This window comes from Mandrillus leucophaeus, unplaced genomic scaffold (assembly GCF_000951045.1).
Source record: "Mandrillus leucophaeus isolate KB7577 unplaced genomic scaffold, Mleu.le_1.0 Scaffold593, whole genome shotgun sequence".
Lineage (NCBI taxonomy): Eukaryota > Metazoa > Chordata > Mammalia > Primates > Cercopithecidae > Mandrillus > Mandrillus leucophaeus.
In genome coordinates, this window is record NW_012106397.1 from 37775 (window position 1) to 56194 (window position 18420).

Here is an 18420-nt window from a genome sequence, read left to right on the forward strand (position 1 = left end):
ACAGGCGCCCGCCACCACGCCCGGCTAATTTTTTGTATTTTTAGTAGAGACGGAGTTTCACCGTGTTAGCCAGGATGGTCTCGATCTCCTGACCTTGTGATCCGCCCCCCTCGGCCTCCCAAAGTGCTGGGATTACAGGCGTGAGCCACCGCACCCAGCCTCAACTGCTGACATTTTCTAAGCCTCACCCCTCTCTCTTTTTTTCTCCCCACACCTGGACAAACTGAGAAAAAAGCCCATGTATTCTCTCCATTGGTGCTGGGAAATTCCAACTACATAAGGGAATCGTTAGCCTAGCCTAGCCCCACCACCCCTGCTATAAACCCTAAGACAGTCCTTTCCTTGCTCACTCTAGCCCCATCTGGACCTGCTTGGAGCTGTCCCCAGAAAGTCTCATTATGTGAGTAATGAGTCTTTTTATACCCTCTTACTGTGTGTGTCTCATCATCACTCTTGACATCTGAACCAAGTTTGGGATGGGGTCCATTTCTCCTTGCAGGTCATTTACAGCTGGGGCAGTGAGCAGGATGTCAAGGCAATGATCACCCCCACAGGGGTCTTTCTTCTCTTCCCAACTGGTTATACTACCTGCTGGCAAGTATGCACTTTGCCTCTGTCCTATACATAACTAACCTACATTAGAAGTTATCATGGACATTTAGAGGCAGGTGTAAGGACTTTGGGTCCTCCTTAAAGTTGCCCAGGGCCATGTGTCTCAGCCCAGACCTATCTATGTCTCAGATTATGTGTCTCAGCTGCAGCATAAGCTCTGAGTGATAACTGGCTCATGGGAACAACTTTTACTCTAAAACTGTTATTTGTGTGTCTCAGTCAGGCGTTGGCCCTGTTGTATACAGCACTCAGGGGAAAGACCAATACTGTCTGCATATAAGGGTCTGGCTGTTTGTGTGAAGGAAGACAAGATACAATGTAGCATGCCAAAAGCAGGTGGCTTGCCTTTCAAAATGTTGGCATCTTCTCTTGGGTTTTTTACTTTTCCCTCTAATCTATCTTCTCAGATAATTCAAAATATCATCTTGGAGTTTTTTACTTTTCCCTCTAATCCATCTCTCAGATAATTGATTCTGCTTTTCTAGTTATTTTTCTCATTTAGAAAAGCCTCTTTCTTACCTCCCAGTCATATCACCTACAACCATGTCTATATTTTCTCGTGTCTCAATTATTCTAATCCTATTTGTGATAATCCCATTTTTTCTTTTTCACTATTTCGTCTCAGATGCTGCTGATAGATTTCACTACTTAAAACATTGTGTGCTGTGTTTATCCTGTCACAGCTACATGGAACAAAACTAAAGTTACTACTTAATATCTAACATGTGACAGATTCTCCTCTCAGTAGGTTTGTAAGCTAGAGAAAGAATATGGCCTCCTATCTGCAATTCACATTTGTGCCTGTTTTCCATAACCATTTCTACCCCATGCTATTCTTTCATTCTCCCTCTTCATTGAGCCCTTTGATTATTATGTTATCTGTCTGCGTATTCAAATAATACACGTATTTTGGCTGGGCACAGTGGTTCATGCCTGTAATCCCAGCACTTTGGGAGGCCGAGGTGGGTGGACCACCTGAGGTCAGGAGTTTGAGACCAATATGGCCAACATGGCGAAACCCCATCTCTACTAAAAGTGCAAAAATTAGCCAGGCAAGGTGGCAGGTGCCTATAATCCCAGCTACTCAGGAGGCTGAGGCAGGAGAATCACTTGAACCCGGGAGGTGGAGGTTGCAGTGAGCCGAGATGACGCCACTGCACTCCAGCCTGGGTGACAAGAACGACACTCCGTCTCAAAAAACAAAGCAAAAGAAGGCTTGGCGCGGGGGCTCATGCCCGTAATCCCAGCACTTTGGGAGGCCCAGGCAGGCGGATCACAAGGTCAGGAGATTGAGACCATCCTGGCTACACAGTGAAACCCCGTCTCTACTAAAAATACAAAAAAAGAAAAAAAAATTAGCAGGACATTGTGGCAGGCTCCTGAAGTCCCAGCTACTCAGGAGGCTGAGGCAGGAGAATGGCGTGAACCCGGGAGGCGGAGCTTGCAGTGAGCTGAGAGCCCGCCACTGCACTCCAGCCTGGGTGACAGAGCGAGACTCCATCTCAATAATAATAATAATAATACACATATTTTGTGCTCAGCTTTCACTTACTCCTTGAATTGGACCTATTCAGAGAAACCTACATTAAATTATGTGATAACTGAGTATTTTACCCTTGTCCATTAAAAAGCAAAGTTTCTGTACAAAATAGTGAAATTAAACTCCTGAATTTGTGTTATAAGAAGAGGAGATCGTTTTGCTCTATTTCAGAAAGACTTTAAAATTTTTCTTCTAGGAGCAATTCAAAGGGCTAGAAAAACTAATTCGAAAGAGAGGGTAACTGCATGAAATCTTGAAAATTTCAATCTTTGTGCATTACACATTTGTTAACATGCACATCTATGCCAATTCAAATATAAATATGAGCGGTTCAAAGTATCTTTTTGTTGTTTATTTTTAAGTTAAAAGAGAGCCTCTCTGGAGTTGTGGTGAAATTTGAAATTAGCGTTTAAAGCAGAGAACCCCATATGATTAATGAAGGACAATGAATTTTGAATAGAAACAAAGGGTCAGAAAAAGGAAGCTTAAATGGAGAAAACGAAAAGACTGTATGTTTGGGTTCATTGATAAAATAGACTGCAGTGACTAATGGAAAGATGTGTGTTAGTCCCTTTTCTGTGGCCATAACACTGGGCAACTCTGTTTCCATGGCCGTTCAGGAGGGAAGTTTCTAGAAAGTCACTGTACCACCATCCCCTCGGGCAAGGGCTGACAATTATTTGTAAAGGCACAAAAGTGAATAGGCTCTGTGGACCATATGGCCGCTGTCACGACGACTCATTTCTGCAGTTGTAGCCCCAAAGCAGCTATAGACAATGCATCAATGAATGGGTATGGCTGTGTTCCAATAAAAACTTTATGGACACTGAAATTTGAATTTCATATAATTTTCACGTTGTGAAGTAGTATTCTTCTTTCGATTAATTTTTTGACCATTTAAAAATGTAAAAGCCATTGTTAGCTTTTGGGTAGAGGCCTGGATTTGGCCCAAGGGCTTCAGTGTTCTGAACCCTGCCCTAGGGCATTGCCAGCTTCATAGAACTGGGTGCTGCCAAGTGAGAATATACTGGTGGGAAAAGAAGAGGTTTGTGGGAGACAAACCCACTTTCTTAAGACATTGGCCTTATCACTCCCACTGATTAGTGAAAAAGAGTTACTCAGTCCCACCTAGTGACAAATGAAGCTGGACAAACCTAGTATTGTGAGGCAGCCACGTGCTTGGCTACAAGCTTAATATTGTGAAGGAAAGGCACAGGTTTGATGAACAGCTTTCAGTCTCCTCCTCTGATGTCTGGTTCTTTCCTGTTATGTCTTCTACCAGATGCATTTATCACATCAGTACCCCAAACCAGGGATGAAGAATTCAACTATAGGCCAGACATGGTGGCTCATACCTGTAAACCCAGCACTTTGGGAGGCTGAGGCGGGCAGATCACTTGAGGTCAGGAGTTTGAGACCACCCTGGCCAATATGGTGAAACCCCATCTCTACCAAAAATACAAAAATTTGTATTTTGACAAATACATGTATGGTGGCCCATGCCTGTAGTCCCAGCTACTCATGTGGCTAAGGCAGGAGAATTGCTTGAACCCAGGAGGTGGAGGTTGCAGTGAGCCGAGATCGTGCCATTGCACTCCATCCACTCCAGCCTGGGTGACAGAGTGAGGCTCCATCTCAAAAGAAAATAGACCAATTGTTACATAGAGTTGATTCAAGGCAAACACAGAGAAATGAGAGAGGCTATATAAATCTAACAAATGTATATAAATTTTACTGTTTGGCCAAGTTAGGAATACTAAGATATTGTAATTTTACTATAAACATAAACACATTGGTATTTAGGACACAGTGGATCATAGAGAAAAGAGAAAACGGGAAGATTGTGAGGATTTACGGATTAAGGATAAGAATCTAGACTCAGAAATACTTCTTTTCACAGAGTTTGTCACTTCGTTCTCCTGATACCTCACTCACCATGTAGTTCTACTACATTTGCACTGAATTGGAATCTCTTCTTCCCCAGTTACTAAACATTTGATTTGGGCAAATTACTAAACTCTTCTATGGCTCAGTGTCCTCATCTGTAAACTAGAAACAATAATAATACCAACAGCAAAGGGTTGCGATAAAGTGCTTTTTGTTTTTGTTTTTAAGAGACAGAGTCTTGGCTTGGCCTGCTGGCTCACGCCTGTAATCCCAACACTTTGGGAGGCCGAGGTGGACAGATACTTGAGGTCAGAAGTTCGAGACCAGCCTGGCCAACATGGTGAATCCCTGTCTCCACTAAAAATACAAAAATTAGCCAGGCCTGGTGGCACGTGCCTGTAGTTCCAGCCACTCATGAGGCTGAGGCATGAGAATCCCTTGAACTCAGGAGGTGGAGATTGCAGTGAGCTCCGATCACGCCATTACACTCTAGCCTGAGCAACAGAGTGAGACTCTGTCTTAAAAAAGAAAAAAAAGAGAGAAAGACAGGGTCCCACTCTGTCACCCAGGCTGGAGTGTAATGGTGCAATCAGAGGTCACTACAGCTTCAAACACCTGGGCTCAAGTGATCCTCCTGCTTCAGCCTCCTGAGTAGCTGGGACTATAGGCAAGTATCAGTAGGCCCAGCTTATTTTTTTTTTTTCTGTAGAGATGGGGGTCTCACTATGTTGCCTAGGCAGGTCTCAAACTCCTGCGCTCAAGCAATCCTTTCATTTTAGCCTCCTACAGTGCTGGGATTACAGGCATGAACCACTGCACCTGGCTGTGATAAAGTTTAAGTGAATTAATATAGAACTTAGAACAGCACATCTAAATGATATTGTTTATCATGTCATAAATGTAATGTATTAATGCTATTACTCTACATCATTGTATTACATATTATATACAAATGAGTTATTATACCTATATATTTATATATATTTAAAATACTTATGTATATTTGTTATATTTATATCGCCTCTCTCATTTCTCTGTGTTTGCCTTGAATCAACTGTTTTCGGTTTTTTTTGGTTTCTTTTTGGAGGTGGAGTTTCACTGTTGTTGCCCAGGCTGGAGTGCAATGGCAAGCTCTCAGCTCACCGCAACCTCTGCCTCCTGGGTTCAAGTGATTCTCCTGCCTTGGCCTCCCAAGTAGCTGGGATTACAGGCATGCACCACCATGCCTGGCTAATTTTGTATTTTTAGTAGAGATGGGGTTTCTCCATGTTGGTCAGGCTGGTCTCGAACTCCCGACCTCAGGTGATCTGCCTGCTTTGGCCTCCCAAAGTGCTGGGATTACAGGTGTGAGCCACTGCACCCGGCCTGAATCAAAGGTCTATTGTATTTTTATTTATTTATTTATTTATTTTGGAGACAGAGTCTTGCTCTGTCACCCAGAGTAGAGTGCAGTGGTGCAATTTCAGCTCACTGCAACCTCTGCCTTCGAGCCATTCTCTTGCCTCAGCCACTTGAGCAGCTGGAATTACAGGCATGTGCCACCATGCCTGGCTAATTTTTAGTAGAGACAATATTTTTAGTGTTTTTAGCAGAGATAGAGTTTTGCTGTGTTGGCCAGGCTGGTCTCAAACTCCTGGCCTCCAGTGATCTGCCCACCTCAGCCTCCCAAAGTGCTGGGATTACAGGCATGAGCCACTGCACCTGGCCTTATTTTCTGTTCATTGTTCTTTTTGTCAGTCTTATCTTTTCTTTCTTTTTTAGATGGGGACTTTGGTTTTGGACCTTTACAACAGAGAATGTCTGAAGAAATTTCTTTCCAGTCTGAGATTAATATGAATCTCTTCAAAAGAGATGACCCATATTCCATTTTAGAAGAATTGTGGCAAGATGATGAACACACAAGAAAATGTGGAGAAAACCAGAACAAACCTTTAAGTCATGTTGCCTTCATTAACAAGAAAACACTAGCTAACGACAGGGTCTGTGAATATAAGGACATTGGGGAAATAGTTCATGTAAACACACACCTGGTTTCCTCAAGAAAAAGACTCCATAACTGTAACTCATTTGGAAAGAATTTGGAGCCTATTGTAACCTTATGTAATAGAAACAATGCAACAGAAAATTCTGATAAGACTATTGGAGATGGTGATATTTTCACTTATATGAATTCTCATACGGAAGTGATGGCTTGTGAATGTAATCAGTGTAGGAAATCTCTGCATCATAAGCAAGCTCTCATTCAACATCAGAAAATTCATACTAGAGAGAGTCTCTATTTGTTTTCTGACTATGTAAATGTTTTCTCCCCGAAGTCACATGCCTTTGCACATGAGAGCATTTGTACTGAAGAAAAGCAGCATGAATGCCATGAACGTGAGGCAGTCTTCACTCAGAAGTCCCAGCTTGATGGCTGTCGGAGGATTTATGCAGGAATATGCACTGAATATGAGAAGGATTTTTCCCTCAAGTCAAACCATCAGAAAACTCCTGAGGGGAATTACTATAAATGCAGTGACTATGGAAGAGCCTTTATCCAGAAGTCAGATCTGTTCAGATGCCAGAGAATTCATTCTGGAGAAAAACCCTATGAGTACAGTGAATGTGAGAAAAACCTCTCTCAGAATTCAAACCTTAATATACATAAAAAAATTCATACTAGAGAGAAACACTTCGAATGTACTGAATGTGGAAAAGCTTTTACAAGGAAATCAACACTGAGTATGCATCAGAAAATCCATACAGGAGAAAAGCCTTATGTATGTACTGAATGTGGAAAGGCCTTTATCCGGAAGTCACATTTTATCACACATGAAAGAATTCATACTGGAGAAAAACCCTATGAATGCAGTGACTGTGGGAAATCCTTTATTAAAAAATCACAACTCCATGTGCATCAGCGAATTCACACAGGAGAGAATCCCTTTATATGTTCAGAATGTGGGAAGGTCTTCACTCACAAGACAAATCTCATTATACACCAGAAAATCCACACAGGAGAAAGACCCTATATATGTACTGTATGTGGTAAGGCCTTTACTGACAGGTCAAATCTCATTAAGCACCAAAAAATTCATACTGGAGAGAAACCTTATAAATGCAGCGACTGTGGAAAATCATTCACCTGGAAGTCACGGCTCAGGATACATCAGAAGTGTCATACTGGAGAGAGACATTATGAATGCAGTGAATGTGGGAAAGCCTTCATTCAGAAGTCAACACTAAGTATGCACCAGAGAATTCATAGAGGGGAAAAACCATATGTTTGCACTGAATGTGGTAAGGCCTTCTTCCACAAATCCCATTTTATTACACATGAGAGAATTCATACTGGAGAGAAACCCTATGAATGCAGTATTTGTGGGAAATCCTTCACTAAGAAATCACAACTCCATGTACATCAGCAGATTCACACAGGAGAGAAACCCTATAGATGTGCTGAGTGTGGAAAGGCTTTTACTGACAGATCAAATCTTTTTACACACCAGAAAATTCACACTGGAGAGAAACCTTATAAATGTAGTGACTGTGGGAAAGCCTTCACTCGGAAGTCCGGCCTCCACATACATCAGCAGTCCCATACTGGAGAAAGGCATTATGAGTGCAGTGAATGTGGGAAAGCCTTTGCAAGAAAATCAACGCTAATTATGCATCAGAGAATTCATACCGGAGAGAAACCCTATATTTGTACTGAATGTGGGAAATCCTTCATCCAGAAGTCACACTTAAATAGACACAGGAGAATTCATACTGGAGAGAAACCCTATGAATGCAGTGACTGTGGGAAGTCTTTCATTAAGAAATCACAGCTCCATGAGCATCATCGAATTCACACAGGAGAGAAACCATATATATGTGCTGAGTGTGGAAAGGCCTTCACCATCAGATCAAATCTTATTAAACACCAGAAAATTCATACTAAACAGAAACCCTATAAGTGCAGTGACTTGAGGAAAGCCTTAAACTGGAAGCCACAACTCAGTGTGCCTCAGAAATCTGACACTGGGGAGGTAGAGTGCTCAATGCCACAATTATGGCGTGGGGACTCAGGAGGTGGCCAAGGCCAACTTTCTTCTGTCTAGTTAGAATTATGAACATCTGGATCATACAGCCGATGTGCAGTTATGCATATGGGGAGACACTTTTGAGAGTGTTTAAGCATTGTATAGTGGCCATCTTTGGTTATTTGATATTGGTATTGTCAAGCTCCTGCAAATAATAGTAAATGTGCAAGGAGATGATTTGCAGTCTTTCTTGTTTCACTTTTTGAGCAAACAGTTTTATCAATTTAGGGCTGTTGAGTTTTTCATGTTCTGGGTACCAAAACTGTTCAATATTGACCCCCAAAAATTCATTAATGAGTAGAGTGATGAGATAATTTTACGTTGTCTAAGCAGCCTAAGGACACTGAGATCAAGGCTAAAGGAGGGCAGTTCAGGTCTATAATGAAAATGAATCAGCAGTTTTTGTGAAAACACTAAAGACAGAAAGGAAGGACTCTACTTTTTAAAAATTTTCTTTGGGAAGTCACCATTATATATTGTTGTATCTGTTGGCACATGCTGGGGCAGAAGTTAGCCAAGAGGTCTGAAATTACTCTTTGCCTATTTCTCAAAAGTCTATTTCCCCAGTGATGTAAGCAACAGCGCCCTAACTACTTATTACCTTAGAACTAGCGCTAAGGTCATGGAACTTAGCTACAGGGACCCAGATCTAGATAGCAGCACTTTAGATCCTCAGCTTTGACCACAGAAACGTGCACTTTTTTGATGTTGTTGTTACCAACTCCTGTTTGAAAAATAGGACAAATTAAGAAAATGGATATCAAATCCTAAAATCTTTCCCACTAATTTTGTTAGTACATTCTCTACATGTTTGTTACTTGCTAGATTACCATTTACTTAGAAGATAAAATGTAGTTGAACATTTGGAAGACTTCTCCTTTTATCTCCTCACAGTCTCTACAAACTAATCTTAATTTTGTTTTTCAAATTCTCTGTATTTGAGTAGACTATTTTTCTTCTATCAAATACTAAAAGAAGTGTGTTGTGATTTTACAAATAATTGTGAATTTGTCTCCTTTAGAGCTACTAATTTTTGCTTTATATATTTTGTCTTTGATTTTACATACAATTTAGAATTGTTATAATCTTTGTTATAACCTTGTTATTTGTTAATTGACACATTATCATTACTAGATGTTTCTTTTTATCTCTAGTCATTTTTGCCTTAAATGTACTATGTCAGATACTAATATAATACACATATGGATTAAAAGCTAAGGTAAATTAGTACTAACAACATTTCTGGACACGGGGAGAAGTTATAACATTAATTTCATTTATTTGTCTTTCATATGGTATTGATGATGTATATCTGGATTCTGTATATGGTGAACATAGCCAATCATTATTTGAGTCAATAGCCATTTAAACTAACCCACATATTTATCATTTTAATTACTGTTTTATTTTTCCTGTCCTTTAAGTTTTCCTCTAGAATTATTTTGCTTGTTACTGAAGGACACCCTTTAGTATTACTTTTACTGTGAGTTTGCTGGTGACAAATTGTTCTTTGTTTGTTGGCAGTGTTTTATTTTGCCTTCATTTTTGAAGGATACTTTTACTGAATATAGAATTCTAAGTTGAAAGTTGTTTTCTATTAGTATTTTGATGATATTTTATTTTGGTCTGTCTTTTATCGTTTTATTGAGAAGTAAGCTTTATATAATTACCTTTACAGGCAATCTGCTTTTCTGTCTCCTTTGAAATTTATCTATTTGCCTTTGTTTTTTAACAGTTGCACATTGATATGCCTAGGTGTATTTATCTTCCTTGGGGTTTATAATATTTTTTAAATCTGTGGCTTAGTGGTTTTGGTGTGTATGTGTGTGCGTGCGCACACATGTGCATTTGGGGAAATTCCTAGCTATTATCTATTCAAATTATGCATCTGCCGCATTCTCTTTCTCTGTTTCTTTTAGGGATAGCCTTATTACCTAGATCTCCTGTTGGCCTGTTTTCTTTTTTATTATTATTATTAATATTACTATTATTATTATTATACTTTAAGTTCTAGGGTATATGTGCATAACGTGCAGGTTTGTTACATACGTATACTTGTGCCATGTTGGTGTGCTGCACCCATCAACTCGTCAGCACCCATCAACTCATCATTTACATCAGGTATAACTCCCAATGCAATCCCTCCCCCCTCTCGGCCTGTTGTCTAATGGTTATTTTTCTTGAGTTTTGCTGATGTCCTGTGTCCTCATATGGTGATTTTTGTATCACTTGCCAGACAATATATATTAAAATTGTAGAGGTAATAAGATGCTCTGGATAATATCTTCTTCCAGAGAGGATTTGCCATAGCTTCTAACATAGCTTCTTAGGCTAGGATCAGTAGTAATCCCTGATTGCCTTTATCCAGTCATATATTAAGATTATTTGAAACTGGTCTTGAGTCTCTGGAAGACTCATCTTATTATATGTTCAGAATGTGAACATATAAACCTTATTTCTAGGATACTTTTAGGACTTAGGAGTTTGGGAGGTACGTCAGGCCCCTCCTCTTTGGAAAGACTTGAATTCTAGTATTTCTTCTTCGGTCACTTGAATTTGTCAAAAATTCTCTCCAGCCTCTCTTGCCCAGTATTTGCCTTCAGAATTAGCAAATACCTCTTGGTAATAAACAGTTTCAGACATTATGTCCCAAATTTCAGACATTATGTCTTATCTCCAGTTTTATTCCTGCAATTTCTCATTGCCGTGGTAGCTTTCTTTATGCCTTCAGAAAATTAAATGTGTTTAATATTTTCATCCACCTTTTTTAGTTCTCAAAGGAAGTACTAGTCTGTACCACTTGCTCTGCCACTGGCAGATGTTTTCAATTTGTTGAGATAGCTATTTATATATAAGAAGTATCAAGACCAAAACTATATTTTCTTACTTTCCAAAATTACTGACTTGTAAATGAAAATGCTTAGATGTGCAGCATTACTTTATTCCAATCTTTTGTTGCTAAAAGTCTTAAGGCATTCACTCATTTGTTAAAACCTTTACAAACTTTGATACATAAGAGAAAATTACCTCTGGTGGTTTCAAATTTTATTTTGGTAGCTGCCAAATTTAGCAAATGGAAGAGATTCACTGAAAGCTTCTCAGATGTCTTTTTTAATACTATGGTTTTTCCTTTGTATAATTAATAGAAAATGGGGTTAATGAAGACTGGTATAGAGTCCCAGGGTTTGAAAAATTAACTTAGGAGGATTACCGAGATAGTGATTCTTAACCTTTATTCTCAAGCACATTTTTAAAAATAGAATGTTACACTCCCAAGAAAGAGAAAAAACTATAAAAGAGCTACTTGACCTTTTGTCAACAAAGTATTAATCTGTAGAAGAAAGAAGGACTTTCTTCTGTGGGATTTCTTGCATCTCAAGGGGCACTTGTGGACTGATTGAGGAATAAATGGTGGAAAACTGAGCGAATTGGGAGAGCTAAATGTTAAGTAGAATTTAAAGGTCAGTATAGATTGGAGGCATGTGGAATATAGACTTTACTAGGGAGAATACTGTAGGTTCATATCTTCTTTTTTTTTTGTTTTTTTTTTTTTTGAGACAGAGTCTTGCTCTGTCACCCAGGCTGGAGTGCAATGGCACACAATCTTGGCTCACTGCAACCTCCACCTCCTAGGTTCGAGCAATTCTTATGCCTCAGCCTCCCAAGTAGCTGGGATTACAGGCATGCACCACCACACCCAGCGAATTTTTGTATTTTTAGGAGAGACAGGGTTTCGCCATGTTGGCCAGGCTGGCCATCATGTTGGTTGAAGTGATCCACCCACTTCATCCTCTCAAAGTTCTGGGATAACAGGCATGGCTCGGCCAGCCGTTATCTTTTTATGCCAGCACGCTATTATAGTTCATTTGTATTTACAACAAACTATTTTAAGACAGTTTTACAGTTTAAATATTTTAATAAAGATGCATTTTATTCTATTTTATTAATTTTAATTTTTTTTTAGTGACAGGGTCTCATGCTGTCACCCCAGGTAGAGTTCAGTGGTATGATCATAGTTCACCACAGCCTTGAACTCCTTGGCTCAAGCAACCTTCCTGCCTTATCCTTCCAAGTAGCTCGGGCCACAGGCGTTTGTCAGCACACCTGGCTTTTTTTTTGTTTTTCTTGAGACAGAGTTTCCGTTCTTGTTGACCAGGCTGGAGTGCGATGGTGCAACCTTGGCTCACTGCAACCTCTGCCTCCCGGGTTCAGGCAATTCTCCTGCCTCAGCCTCCCAAGTAGCTGGTACTATAGGCATACACCACTACACCTTGCTAATTTTTTTTTTTGCATTTTTAGTAGAGACAGGGTTTCACCATGTTGGTCAGGCTGGTCTCGAACTCCTGACCTCAGGTGACCTCAGGTGATCCACCCGCCTCAGCCTCCCAAAGTGCTAGGATTACAGGTGTGAGCTACCGTGCCTGGCCCTTTTTTTTTTTTTTTTTTTGGTAGAGATGAGGCCTCACTTTGCTTTGTTCCCCAGGCTGGTCTCAAACTCCTGGTTTCAAGCAGTCCTCCCACCTTGGCCTCCCAAGGTACTGGGATTACAGATGTGAGCCACTGCACCTAGCCAAAAATGCATTTTAAATTAATTTTTTAAAAGAGAATCATACTGTGTATTCAGAAAATAAAAGAAAACATACACTCAAACATTTACTTATGCATCAGATAATTCATAGGGGATAATAATTTTCTGTTTGTACTAAATGTGGGTAGGGTTTTCTTTACAAGTCATACTTCATTATATATCAGAAAGTGAATGCTGGAGAGAAACTTTATGAATATGATGACTAGGAAGTCTTACACCGAAAAGTTAGTGACGTGAACATAGTAAATTCACACATGAGAAAAAAAAAATAATTCAAATCCCATCATACACTCAAAACACCATTTGGAGAACAGAGCCTGTAAGAACACTAACTGGAAAACACTTCACCTGCAATTTATCAGAAAGTTTCTACCAGAAGGAGACAACGTTAAGAGCAAATGTAGGAGTAGCTTCACCCAGAAATCAGTTTTTAGTATTCTTCAGTATTTACACATGAGTGAAACTGTATTTCTTGGAAGTGAGAAAGCCTTTTCACAGAAGTCAGAACGAGTTTTCAATGACTCATACTACAGAGAAGCCCTGTGATTATTGTACATTATATATTGTATATGGAAAAATCTTTGTCCATGAGTCACACCTTACTGTATACCAGACAAGTAATTGATAAAAATACATTTTGTAAGAATACATCATTTCATTAAATGCCATAACATTCAAGTAGAAAAGAAGCTCTATTTGGTACATTGGAAAAGGTCTTCCTATAGAAGCAGATTTCATAATAAATATATTTCATTTTGTTTACTGATTTAACTTTAAGCCTATGTCTCAAACCAGTGGAGAAAAACAGACCATGAAACACTTGCCTTTCTTTTTATTAAAATATTTACATACACACATATGTATATATATATAACATGGCATAAATGTGACTTTATTTACTTTAGAGACAGTGTTTCAATCTGTCGCCCAGGCACCCAGGTGGCAGTCCAGTGGCACAATCCTGGCTCACTGCAGCCTCAACCCCCAGGCTCAAGTGATCCTCCTGCCTTAGCCTGTTGAGTAGCTGGGAGTACAGCCACACGCCACCACACCTGCTAATTTTTCTAGTTTTTGTAGAGATGAGGTCTTGCTGTGTTTCCCAGGTCAGTCTCAAACTCCTGGCCTCAAGCAGTCTTCCTGCCTAGCCTCCCAAAGTGCTGAGATTACCGGCGTGAGCCACCATGCCTGACCTAACTAACTTTTATAATGTATTTTATGTCTTCTCGATTTTTGTACTTCCATTCATAGCATTTCCAGCCACTCCAACAGTCTGTCAACAGATAATGCTAATCAACTTGATATTTTTCTCTATATTCACAATCACATACAGTCACATTAATATGTCATCTGTGTCATATATTAGTGTGTGTGACTTCATTGTGATACATAAGAGGGATTGTATACTCATTTTTGCACCTTTTACACTTAACGATTTTTAGCTAGCTGAAAAGACTCCATAGTGTGGACGTACCATAATATTTTGACCATACTGCCATTAGTTATTCACATTTTTTCATTAGGAGAAATAATCTTTTATAACTATACTTGAGAGATTATTGGACAAGGACAGTCATGCCCTTACCTACTGGAGATTATTTTTTTCTGTAGCATCTGCTTGTAGGAGTGGGACTGATCAAATGGTATGTGTTATTTTATTTTAACAGATGTTGCCAAATTTCTTTGTCCCAAGACTGTAGCTTTTTATGTTTCCAGTACTAGTGTATAAATGTACCTCTTTCCCCCTACTAAAAGTAGCTATTACTCTTTTTTTGTTTTTTGAGACCGAGTCTTGCTTTATCGCCAGACTGGAGTGCAGAGGTGCAATTTTGGCTCACTGCAACCTCTGCCTCCCAGGTTCAAGCGATTCTCGTGCCTCAGCTTCCCAAGTGGCTGGGATTACAAGCTCCTGCAACCACTTCCGGCTAATTTTTGTATTTTTAGTAGAGATGGATGTTGGCCAGGATGGTCTCAAACTCCTGACCTCAAATGATCCACCTGTCTTGGCCTCCCAAAGTGCTGGGATTACAGGCGTGAGCCACTGTGCCCAGCTATGGTTGCTCTTTAACCTTGAGAAATTTTACAAGTTCCAAGTGATAACTAATTATAATTTGTATATTAATATGCCTCTAAATGTGTCTTGGCCATCTGAATTTACTATTCTGTAAATTGCCTTTACAAAGCATTTGTTTATACATTTCTCTTTTTGGATTGTTTATCTTATTAACTTAAAACAGCTTTTTACGTTAAAGGGAGTAACTCTTTTTTTAAAAAACATCTATTCCTTGTCTCGACTTTGCATATGATATTATCCCATTCACATAATTTTATTTGCTACATGTTTAAATGTGTATTCTTTTACAGTTTCTGAATTTTTAATCTTAAGACTTAAGCTTCACATATAATATTTTAAAGTGGTCTTCTGGATAGTTTGTGTATCTTTTGGGAAATTTTTGGAAAATGTTGCTTTGCTGAACCAGCATGCAATCCCCAAACTCCTCTCTCACGGCTTACTTTATCTGTTGTTGTTGTTGTTGTTGTTTGTGAGACAGAGTCTCACTATGTCACCAGGCTGGAGTGCAGTGGCGCAATCTCGGCTCACTGCAACCTACGCCTCCCGGGTTCAAGTGATTCTCCTGCCTCAGCCTCCCAAGTAGCTGGGACTACAGGTGCCCGCCACCACACCCGGCTAATTTTTTGTATTTTTAGTAGCGAAGGGGTTTCACCATGTTGGCCAGGATAGTCTCGATCTCTTGACCTTGTGATCTACCCGCCTCAGCCTCTCAAAGTGCTGAGATTATAGGCATGAGCCACCGCGCCCAGTCTACTTTATCTTTTTTTTTTTAATTTAACTTTTAAGTTCAGTGGTACATGTGCAGGTTTGTTACACAGGTAAACCCATATCATGGGTGCTTGTTGTACAGATTATTTCATCACCCAGAACCCATCAGTTATTTTTCCTGATCCTCTCCTTCCTCCCACTCTTCACTCTCCAATAGGCCCTGGTGTGTGTTGTTTCCCTGTTGTGTGTCCATGTGTTCTCATCACTTAGCTCCTATTCATAAGTGAGAACATGTGGTGTTCGGTTATAAGTGAGAATATGTGATGTTTGGTTTTCTGTTCCTGCATTAGTTTGCTAAGGATAATGGCCGTCAGCTCCATCCATATCCCTGCAAAGGACATGATCTCATTCTGTTTAATGGCTGCATAGTATTCCATGATGTATATGTACCACATTTTCTTTATACAGTCTACTATTGATGAGCATTTAGGTTGATTCCATGTCTTTGCTATTGTGAATAGTGCTGTAACCTCATCACCTTCTGAAACTGGTAGTGGCCAAATGACCTGCCTCAGCCCAAGAGAAGCAAAACACTGGTAGATGTATTCTGGGAAAACCTTTATTTCCTAAGAAAAGAGACCGACTTAGCTGTTACCATCAATTCCATCCCTCTTCCTGCCTTGTACATTATGCCGCCAGCAGTGGTGATCTTTCAACTACCCGGGAAAGGCCAAAAGATTCACCAACACTGGTCCTGATGTTATTGACTCAAAAGTAGCAGCAACTTAACTACAGACTTTAGCTGTGTGATAAAAATAAACATGTTTGGCATAAACCATTCTATTTTATGTCTTTCTTATTGCACCCAAAACCATACCTAAACTTACTCAGGCAATGAAATTTATAAAATAATCCATCCTTTTCCTACTAAAATGAAAATATTTTAAAACATTAGTAAACTGAATACCTCACATAAACCCGAGTAAGGTAAAGAGATAAGAGCAAAATTATGTAAGATTTGTAATGAGTGAAAGGAGACAGGGATATTGAATCAATTCGTAGGATCAGAAGAGAATACTACAGTAAATGGGTGATTTCCTAGTAAGATACAACTGATCAAAATTAATAAAATTTAAAAAACATAAAATAAGTTAAAAATATCGTTTTCAGAGTCATCATTTAAAATTTACCAGGACTATAGGAAAATATTTTTAAGGTAGTCCCCTTTCCTCAGGCATCCCACGTCCGCCGATTCCTCCTCCCTGGCCGCCACATCCTTGGCTGGCGCCAGAAAACTGGCTACAAACTTCCTAGTACATGAGAAGATCTGGCTGGACAAGTTCAAACACGACGATGCAGAAAGGAGATTCTACGAGCAGATGAATGGGCCTGTGGCCGGTGCCTCCGGCCAGGAGACCTGCGCCAGCGTGATCCTCCGTGACAGTGCGAGAGCCAGAGAGAACATCCCGAAATCCCTGGCCGGAAACTCAGGCCCCGAGGCCTCCAGCGGCCCCTGCGCAGACCGCAGCGAGCTCGTCGTCCGGATCTCCAGTCTGGAAGTGAAGAACCAGAGCCTGCGCGGCGTGGTACAGGAGCTGCAGCAGATCATCTCCAAGCTGGAGGCGCGGCTGAACGTGCTGGGGAAGAGCTCGCCTGGCCACCGGGCCATGGCCCCACAGACCCAGCACATGTCTTCCATGCGCCAAGTGGAGCCCCCGGCCAAGAAGCCAGCCACACCAGCAGGGGATGACGAGGATGATGCCATTGACATGTTTGGCAGCGACAATGAGGAGGGCAAGGAGGCAGCACAGCTGCGGGAGGAGCGGCTGCAGCAGTACGTGGAGAGGAAGGCCAAGAAGCCTGCACGGGTGGCCAAGTCCTCCATCCTGCTCGATGTCAAGCCTTGGGATGATAAGACGGACATGGCTGGAGGCCTGTGTGCGCTCCATCCAGCTGGACGGGCTGGTCTGGGGGGCCTCCAAGCTGGTGCCCGTGGGCTACGGTATCTGGAAGCTACAGATTCAGTGTGTGGTGGAGGACGACAAGGTGGGGACAGACTTGCTGGAGGATGAGATCACCAAGTTTGAGGAACACGTGCAAAGTGTCGATATCACAGCTTTCAACAAGATCTGAAGCCTGAGTGTGTGTGTGTGCGCGCGTGAGGCCCAGCCACGATTAAAGACTGAGACAGGCAAAAAAAAAAAAAAAAAAAAAAAAAAGATTTTTAAGGTAGTACACGTAAATAATGAACTCTAAAAGACAGAAATCATAATTTGTAATTTTCAAAATTAAAAACTCTTGTCCTTTGAAAGCACTTAAGGCGAGAAGGAAAGACTCAGAAGGGGAAGAAACAGTTGCAATAAATTTCTGACAAAAGATTTGTTTCCTGAAAATGTAAAGAAATGTATAACCGAATTGTAAAAGGACAACTTAATAAAAATGACAATATACTTCAACAGAGATAATTCATAAAATAAGATAGAAATGGTCAATAAGGCCAAGAAGGGATTTCAACATAAGCCACCAGGGAGATACAAATCAAAACCATAATGAGATACTTCTACACACTCATTAAAATTACTGAAATTAAAATGATTGACAGGACCAAGTGTGGGAAGATGTTGAGCAACTGGAACTCATGTGTGGCAGGTAGGGATGTAATACGGCACAAAGACTTTGGAAAATACTTTGGCAAATTTTTAAAAAGTTAAACACATAACTTATCATACAACCCAACCATTCTACTCCAGTATTGAACCCAAGTGAAATGAAAACTTATGTCCAAACAAAGACTTGTACATGAATGTTGACAAGACCTTTATTCACAATAGCCTCAAACTGGAAACAACCTACATGTTTATCATCAAGTGAATAGACATAATGTGGTATATCCATAACTAGAAAACTACTCAGCAATAAAAAGGAACAGACTAATGATAAATGTAACAAC

General features: G+C 40.3%; 2 protein-coding genes across 7 annotated transcripts in view; both read left to right on the top strand.

Moving 5' to 3' along the window:
* ZNF484 (zinc finger protein 484) overlaps window positions 1-8280 on the top strand; it is a 38830-nt gene extending 30550 nt beyond the window's left edge. For 4 of the 6 annotated variants that reach the window (XM_011999434.1, XM_011999433.1, XM_011999435.1 and 1 more), the window contains one exon: window positions 5801-8277. In XM_011999434.1, the coding sequence (XP_011854824.1) occupies window positions 5801-8121 (2321 nt within the window). In that variant the 3' untranslated portion in view covers window positions 8122-8277. Of the gene's footprint in view, window positions 1-355; window positions 401-5800 lie in introns of all 6 variants that reach the window. The other 2 variants (XM_011999432.1, XM_011999431.1) reach the window with 2 other exon arrangements.
* On the top strand, window positions 8154-17662 carry LOC105553392 (elongation factor 1-delta-like). The gene is given in 3 exon segments (XM_011999449.1): window positions 8154-8234; window positions 16691-17394; window positions 17396-17662. Coding segments are annotated over 3 exon segments (993 nt in total). The 3' UTR covers window positions 17604-17662.
* Window positions 17663-18420: the final 758 nt, after the last annotated feature.